The 8,700-nt window shown below is 54.2% G+C and overlaps 1 protein-coding gene and 1 pseudogene across 2 annotated transcripts in view; both read right to left on the bottom strand.

Annotated features, from left to right (window-relative positions):
• Positions 1–552: 552 nt before the first annotated feature.
• On the bottom strand, positions 553–2,771 carry LOC311355822 (WAP, Kazal, immunoglobulin, Kunitz and NTR domain-containing protein 2 pseudogene; annotated as a pseudogene). The gene is made up of 3 exons: positions 2,586–2,771; positions 1,452–2,352; positions 553–1,355 (listed from the first exon to the last, which is right to left on the bottom strand). The product of its transcript is annotated as a WAP, Kazal, immunoglobulin, Kunitz and NTR domain-containing protein 2 pseudogene (transcript).
• A 4,330-nt stretch (positions 2,772–7,101) lies between these two features.
• The window catches only part of LOC311355821 (ATP-binding cassette sub-family C member 3-like), a 45,564-nt gene continuing 43,965 nt past the window's right edge, over positions 7,102–8,700 (bottom strand). Inside the window, exon 23 of the mRNA XM_084475650.1 lies at positions 7,102–7,224. Coding sequence (XP_084331776.1) covers positions 7,113–7,224 — 112 coding nt within the window. The 3' untranslated portion in view covers positions 7,102–7,112. The remainder of the gene's footprint in view (positions 7,225–8,700) is intronic.

Below are 8,700 nucleotides of genomic sequence, written 5' to 3'. Positions count from 1 at the left end.
GTTAGTGTATACGGGGAACGGGTTAACCTAGTGGTGGTTAGTGTATACGGGGAACGGGTTAACCTAGTGGGTGGTTAGTGTATACGGGGAACGGGTTAACCTAGTGGTGGTTAGTGCTTGGCTCTTGGTTCTATGAACATCCTCACTGCGCCCACAGAGATATATTGTTTATGTTTCTTCTGACAAATGTACTTGTTGTAAGTCGCTTTGGATAAAAGCGTCTGCTAAATGCCTTAAATGTAAATGTTAATGTAAATGTCATGAAACGTCACATTTAAAAAAAACAACGAAATAACTAAATAAGCGAGTCCCCAAAACAACATAGAAGTCGTGTTATTTTTACACAGTCTAATAAACGGTAATGTGACTGGAAGGTCGTCCACAGAGCTCCACCGCCGGGTCACCACCCGGCTCTGGTCGTCGCCTCCGAGGAGGAGGGTGGGGGGGGGGGGGGTGGGGGGGGACGGTGAGGCGGTGAGACGGCTCTCTAACGGCCGGTTGTTATGCACCCCGGGGGGCCCGAGCAGGGGGGGGGGGGGGGGCGCCCCCCCCTCACTGCGGGCTGTTGGCGATGTCCTTCAGAATGTCACACGTGTTCTTGGCGATGACCTCCCGCAGCTTCCGTAGGCGCCGCGGGCTGGACGCCCCCACGTAGCTCTCGGGCCGCAGCACGGCGGCGCCGTCGCTCACGTCGCCCATGACGATGACCTGGCCCTCGGCCTCCGCCGCGCCCGTCACGTTGGGGCAGGGGCAGCTCCAGTCCATGTCCGCGAAGGTCACCTCCAGGGGCTCGCGGCCGAAGAAGCGCAGCCCCATCTTGTCGTCCTTGAGGATCTCCTCGATGGCCACCAGGGCGTGGCCCGAGTCCTTGTCCTCCGTCAGCTCCGACATGCGGCCCAGGATCACAAAGTCGCTGCGGCAGAAGCTGGTGACCATGCGGCCGCGCGACCGGCAGGCCTTGCAGTGCTGGTTCCTGGGGAAGGGGCACATCTCCTCGCACGCCTCCTTGGACTCAAAGTTGTTGTCGTTGCCGTCGCAGCCGCCGTAGATGAAGGACTGGCACTGCAGCAGCGCCGCGCTGTAGGCCCAGCGCGGCTCGTACGCCTTGCAGGGGCCCTGGCGGCTGGGGAGCCCGCAGGGGCCCGACAGCTCGGGGCCGCAGCAACGCATGCACTCCTCGTAGCTCTGGAACACCCGGCCGCGGGGCCCCTGGGGCGGGCCAGCGGCGTCGCCGGGGGAGTCGCTCTGGCCCCCGTTGGGCCCGCCGCCGCCGCCGCCGCCGCCGCCGCCGCCGCCGCCGGGGCAGGAGGTCAGGGAGAGGCAGCTGTTGCTCGCCGGCTCGTAGTACCAGACGACTTTCTCCTGGTCGCCCCCGCAGTCCTCGGCTCCTCCTCCTCCTCCTCCTCCTCCTCCTCCTCCTCCGCCACCGCCGCCAGCGGCTCCATCGGCACCGGCGCCTCCGCCGCTGCTGTTACCACCGGGGGCCCCGGGGGGCCTCACGCAGGCCTCGGGCAGGCAGCGGCTAACGTTCTCGGGCCCCGGGGCGGCGGGCGGCGGGTTGGGCACCACGGTGAGGGGGTGGTGGGCGGCCACCGAGCCCAGGGGGCTGTGCGCCGTGCAGGTGTACACGCCCGAGTCCCCGGGCTGGGAGTTGTAGATGACCAGCTGCCCGATGTTGGTGACCACCATGTTGCCCCGCACCGTGTTGGGCCTCAGCAGGACGCGCTCCCCTCCGCCGGTGCCGCCGCCGCCACCGCCGCCGCCGCCCCCCTCCTGCGGCGCCGGCTGCTTCTCCCAGGTGATGTCGGGCCGCGGCCTCCCCGCCACGTCGCACAGGAAGCTGGCCGTGTCGCCGACGGCCACCGCCTGGTGCGTGGGGCTGCTGAGCAGCACGGGGGGCTGGGGCCGGGCGGGGCCGGCGGCGGCGGGGGCGGCGGCGGCGGCGGTGGTGGCGGGCAGCGTGGCGGTGGTGGGCCTCGGCGTGGTGCCGGGGGGCAGTGGGGGGCTGGTGCTGGGCCAGGTGAGGTGGAAGCGGCAGGTGACCACGGAGAGGCTGGTGCCCTTGGAGCAGGCCTCGGCGTCCATGTAGCAGCGGTTGTAGTAGGTCATGCCGTCGGAGGCGCAGGTGAAGAGCGGCTCGCGCTCGCAGCGGTCCAGGCAGCGGCACACAGGCTGGCCGTCCCACATGTCGCAGGTGGAGCCCTGCTGGGGGCAGGTGGAGCCGGCGCAGGTGGGGCCCCCCCCGTGGGGGGGGGCCCCCGCGGGGCTCTTGTTGGCGTCGACGTGGCGCGCCGCCACGCAGCTCCGCGTGCCGCACACGTTGGAGCAGCACCGCTCGAAGCCCTCGCACGCCTGCGGGGGAGCGGAGGCAGACAGACGTCATTAAATGAAGACATTGTTTTTAAAAAAAAATAATAAAGTATTACATTTGTTAGACGTGTGATTCATTATTTTTTTTAAAACAATGTTCCCATTTTGTCAAATTAGAAAATCAACCGTTTATTACGAGGGCTGAGGAAAATACGCGTAAAGGCATGCGTAATGGTATGCGTAATTAAGGAATGATTAGCGCGTAATGAACGTACCTGGTCGTGTTCACACTCTCGGGTGCAAGTGCTCATCGCGTCCACCCAGAGGTTGGGGTTCATCTCGTTGGGGCAGATGCCGGCATGCGAAAGGGCTGCACGGGGCATCGCTGTGGCGTGGGGGTCCATCCACGCGCAGAGGTACGCCAAGAACCATATCCACCGAGGGAACAGCATCCACCACATGGCCAGCGTGAGGCTGAACGCAGCGAGTGGAGAAACGCTCTGACTCACCGGCTCGGACCCAGCGGTTAATGGTCGGAGATGTAAGCCAGATGTGCGGGTTTAATCAGACGACCAGCATCAAGACGCGTCACGTGTCCACCTGGGGAACCAAGAGCTCCGGTGAGGCCGATGGAGGTCCGTCGCTCCACTTCGGGTTGATCACTTAATTTCAACTACAACACGGGATTCTCCTATTTATACTTTGCGTGAGTAAAGGAAAAAAAGGAAAGATCTCCGAGCGCCCAATGCGGAACCTCCGCTAACATAGCTGGCCAGGTATCCTAACTGGTAATGACAGTTATGGATCGCCTCGGAGTTGTTGAAAGAACTTTTGAGGTAGCCTACTTTGATGCGCTCGGGGCGCACAGCGGGGCACCTGCCTGCTAAAGGGATTATTAACCCTTCACTGGCGGCCGGGCTGCAGCGCGTTGAGACTCACCGCGGCCCCTGAAGATCACTGGAACAGAGAGACTGTTTATTGATCTGAAGCTGGGGAATATTTATTGATAGGTGGAAAGACTAAGACTTTTTTTTTTTTTTTAATGTAACATATCTATGGGAACATTCTTTGAATTAGGTTCAATCGGTTCGAATGATGGACTGAATTGTAACATATAATATAATATTATATATATATATATATAAATAATTATATTTATATTTAAATAATAGTGTATATATAATGTATAGGCCTGCGTCTAAGACTAGTTAATATTAATTTACAAAATAATTAACCATTACAAATAAATTATATAGGCTATATCTTATATCTTTGTTATTATTATGATTATTGTGATTAGGATCAATATTATTATTTTAAATCATTCTTAATTAGGAAACGAATGATCATATTAACAAATCCCTAGTCCATATCAGAATATTGAAGTATAAACCACATCGTATTAAACCCAGTGCTTTTTTTGAATGAGTGCTAGTAACTAATAAGGAATGAAAATACAATTCAAATAAAGTTTCAAGAATTCGTTTCTCATGTTTAATCGGATAAAAGTGCCAGCCTCAGTAAAGTCAAGGAACGAATAACAAAGGAATGTCTTGAATACCAAATTATGAGTTTATAGTCAGATGTTCTTGATGTCTTCTTATTATTGTTTGCTTGTAAAAAAAAAAAAAAAAAAGGAATCCAGCAATTAAACGCCTTTCAAATAACGCATCTGCTGCGTTGTGGATTTACAGCACAATAAACATGTACTTGAATGTTATTTGAATGCTATATCAAAAGAGCTGCCACTACATTGCTAATTGTGTCTTCGTTAACTTGAAACCACTTAATTAACTCCAGCTGCTTTGCAGTCACCGGCCCAATTCTGCCCTCAGAAATGTTCTTTTCAGCACCTTGTCCAACATGTGACCACAAAACCCAGCCGGACTTAACCTTAATTTACAGGCTACATATATAACCTTTGATTTACAGTGCGCGTCTTTGTGTCGCCTTCCGGATTAGCGCTCTAAATACATCTTAGCGTGGACTTTTGAATGTCGGAATGTCTACATTCTACATTCATGTCTACATCCCTCTCAGAGATCCGTAATGCTCGTAATGCTGCAGACTGAACGCGCTACGGGATGAACCACGTTTAAGGCCAGAGACCCGACAGTGTGTTCCCTGTGGTAGACGCAGCCAGAGCTTTGTGGATAACGATCAGAACCCGGTCCTATCCCAGGCCCTGCGGCAGGACCGCAGCAGAGCAGAGCAGAAAGGTGAACTGAGGAGAGGAACGCAGACTCGATGCAGAAGAGAGGCTGGGCAGCGAACCCAAAACGTGCTGTACTGTAACCGTGTGTTCTCGTTTCTGTTGGCTTTCTCACCGGGTCACTTAAGGACGAGGGAAGCGCGCGCGCGCGCGTGTGTGCCACAACTCCCTCAATAAAATTACCTTTGCATAACCTTGATGTGATGGGTAATATTTCTGTGTATTGCACTTCACAATTTCTCATTCATTCTAATTTTCATCAGACTCCATTACTTACCTCACCTCAGGTGCCCTCTCTCTCTCTCTCTCTCTCTCTCTCTCTCTCTCTCTCTCTCTCTCTCTCTCTCTCTCTCTCTCTCTCTCTCTCTCTCTCTCTCTCTCTCTCACACACACACACACACACACACACACACACACACACACACATGGATGACATTGATTAGTGAAATATTTCATTTTCATACCCACTCATAACTTTCAAAGCCACTGTGTCTATAAGATGCAAATTGAGGCTACAAACGTTAGAATATTCGTTGGAAGGTACAACAGACACAGGTTTGAAATGGAGCGCACAGTATCGAACCAATTTAACTGAAAACATTAAAGGAGTCGGGGTTATTTGAGGTTTCAAACTTTGCTTGGAGAAAACGAATGAATACTAACTGAACCTCCAACATCAGATTCATATCTTTTCTGGGTCAGAACCCATCCAGCTTTATGATTTCTGCAAGGCGAGGAAATTAACATGGAATATGTACGTTTAAATATAAGTTGTGCTGTTAGGAACGCCAGCCTAACCCTAACTTTTCAGAAGAACCTTTTTATTTAGTTGCTGGGTTGATGGAAATCTCAGGGTGACGATGGAACGATGGAAATGCTGTGAAACAACTTTCATCACTGCACCCTTTTGTTTTATTAATAAACTAAATGAATACCTACGAGTAGAATGGTAGAGATGGACTCTCCCAGACAGGATAATTAATATTTACACAATTAATATCTACTTTGCATTGTGTAGCATCTTATCGTAGCTGTCTTTGTTGTATACAGGGAACGGGTTAACCTAGTGATGGGTTAGTGCTTGGTTCTTGGTGCTCACTGTACCGACAGAGATATATTGAGGTTTCTCTTTTTTTTCTGACATATGTACTTATTGCAAGTCGCTTTGAATAAAAGCTTCTGCTAAACGCCCTGAATTGAAATGTACATGTAGACACGGTAGAGATGGACTCTCCCACGCAGTTCCACAAAAAGTGACCGACAGTTTCCAGAAAGATCCTAACCCTATTTCTGGCTGAATCCAGACCTGTCAGTTGAGATTAGGTGTGTGTGTGTGCGTCTGTGTGTGTGTGTGTCTGTGTGTGTGTGTGTCCCATGAGACAATGGATGAAGCCTTTTCAATAGTCGATTGAATGTGTCAGTACAGCTGCTCTGCATCAGTTCTGTGCTACAGGCGATCTGTCCCTGTGGGACTTCCTGGGAAGGGAAGGCAGAAATCAACTCTGGATCAACTTTGTAAAAAGGAACGGTTCAAAAGCTAAAATCCTATAAATCCTGGTCAAATGTAATCCGTTATGACTTTCAAGAGAAGTTCTGCATGAGGGTAACAGATATGCGGGAAGAAAGTTTTTTTTTTTTCTCCTCCATTGTGAATCAAACGACAAGTTATCATTTATATATCTTTTTAATAAAGGCAATAAGATACGTCCATATTTTGGTAGCACAAAATTCAAGTTCTTTTTTCCTTTCCATTTTACTGCAGTGCCTCAGAAACGAATCACACATGTAAGCCAAACAATCTTCCCTAGAAAAGAAAACCTTTAAAAGTAGCTTAAATAAAAATACAGTACAAAAATAGGTGAGGCCGCCACCCTTCTAAGCAGGGGACGGCCTCTCTGGAGAGAGTTCTGGAAAGAGGACAGTGGCACAGTATTGCTAGGTTGTGGAGTACAAATAATAATAATAAAAAAAAAAACATGTTCCTTATGTCTTTGTATGTGTAAGAATACATATATATATATTTATATATTTATACATTAATATATATATATATATATATATATGCTCTGGACAACTGATTAAAAAACGTTTACATTCAGAGGTTGTTCTCCCTAGCCAGAAGGCACTAAATTCCAGACTTGTGTCAAGCAGTAAAATGCAGAGATCCTACTTTCCTCTTTTATAAATGGCTTCCTTAGATCCCACAGAACCGACGGGCGACGTGGCCGCTCGGTGCCGCCGGCGTCGGTCGGGGGCATGGTTTTACGTTGAGCTGCCGCCGCGACTCCGGCGTGTGTGTTGGGGGGGGGGGCGGGGGGGCGGCCGGCGTGGGGCTCCGTGGGGCAGAACGTTCCTGAAGTCTCGCTTTCGGGAGCGAGACACACAAACCGGAAGGTCGCCGGAAGGTCGCCGGCGTTCCTCAGGACTGAAGCGGCGGCGCTCCAGGGAGACGGGGAGTGTCGCGGCGGCGGCGGCGGCGGCGGCGCGATGTGTGGTGTGTGAGTCGGGAGTGTCACGGCGGGCCACTCCGCGCGCGCGGGCGCCGGGGGTGTCGCTGGCAGACAGGGTGGGGGGGGGGGGGGGGGGGGCGCTACTGCACCAGGCCTGCGTCTTTGGCCATGCCGTAGAACACGCCGCGCTGGGACAGCAGCTGGCTGGGGGTGTCGAACTCTGAGATCTCCCCCTTGTCCAGAACCAGCACTCTGCAGCGGGGGGAGAGAGGGGAGGGGGAGGGAGAGGGGGACAGAGAGGGAGAGGAGGAGGGAGAGGGAGAGAGGGAGGAAGAGAGGAGGAGAGGGAGAGGAGGAGAGGAGGAGGGAGAAGGAGACAGAGGGAGAGAGGGAGGAGGAGAGGGAGAGGGAGAGAGGGAGAGAGGGAGAGAGAAGGGAGAGGGAGAGGGAGAGGAGGAGGGAGAGGGAGAGGGAAGGGAGAGGGAGGAGGAGAGGGAAAGAGAGGGAGAGGGAGGGAGGGAGGGAGGGAGAGTTGAGAGGGAGAGGGAGAGGGAGAGGGAGGAGGGAGAGAGGGAAGGGAGAGGGAGAGAGGGAAGGGAGAGGGAGAGAGGGAGAGGGAGAGGAGGAGGGAGAGGGAAGGGAGAGGGAGAGAGAGGGAGAGAGGGAGAGGGAGGAGGAGAGGGAAAGAGAGGGAGAGGGAGGGGAGGAAGGAGAGGGAGGAGGAGAGGGAGAGAGGGAAGGGAGAGGGAGAGGGGGACAGAGAGGGGGACAGAGAGGGAGAGGGAGAGAGGGAGAGGGAAGGGAGGGAGAGGAGGAGGGAGAGGGAGAGGGAGAGGGAGAGAGAGAGAGGGAGAGGGAGAGGAGGAGAGGAGGAGGGAGAAGGAGACAGAGGGAGAGAGGGAGAGGGAGGAGGAGAGGGAGAGGGAGAGAGGGAGAGAGGGAGAGAGAAGGGAGAGGGAGAGGGAGAGGAGGAGGGAGAGGGAGAGGGAAGGGAGAGGGAGGAGGAGAGGGAAAGAGAGGGAGAGGGAGGGAGGGAGGGAGGGAGAGTTGAGAGGGAGAGGGAGAGGGAGAGTGAGGAGGGAGAGAGGGAAGGGAGAGGGAGAGAGGGAGAGGGAGAGGAGGAGGGAGAGGGAAGGGAGAGGGAGAGAGAGGGAGAGAGGGAGAGGGAGGAGGAGAGGGAAAGAGAGGGAGAGGGAGGGGAGGAAGGAGAGGGAGGAGGAGAGGGAGAGAGGGAAGGGAGAGGGAGAGGGGGACAGAGAGAGGGACAGAGAGGGGGACAGAGAGGGAGAGGGAGAGAGGGAGAGAGGGAGAAGGAGACAGAGTGGGAAGGGAGAGGGAGAGGGAGAGAGGGAGAGAGGGAGAGGGAGAGGGAGAGAGGGAGAGGAAGAGAGGGAGGAAGAGAGGAGGAGAGGGAGAGGAGGGAGAGGGAGAGGGAGAGGGAGAGAGAGAGGGAGAGAGAGAGGGAGAGGAGGAGAGGAGGAGGGAGAAGGAGACAGAGAGGGAGAGAGGGAGAGGGTGGAGGAGAGGGAGAGGGAGAGAGGGAGAGGGTGTGGGAGAGGGAGGAGGGTGTGGGGTGAGGTGGTGGAGGGAGAGGGAGTGGGGTGTGGGGAGAGGAGGAGGGAGAGGGAGAGGGTGAGGGAGAGGGTGAGAGGGGAGAGGGAGAGGGAGAGGGAGGAGGAGAGGGAAGAGAGGGAGGGTGGGAGTGTTGAGTGGGAGAGGGTGGGTGGA

The sequence above is a fragment of the Micromesistius poutassou genome (assembly GCF_964030765.1).
Source record: "Micromesistius poutassou genome assembly, chromosome: 11".
NCBI lineage: Eukaryota > Metazoa > Chordata > Actinopteri > Gadiformes > Gadidae > Micromesistius > Micromesistius poutassou.
Note: the sequence above shows the minus strand (reverse complement) of the source record. Positions and strands in the feature narration are given on the sequence as shown.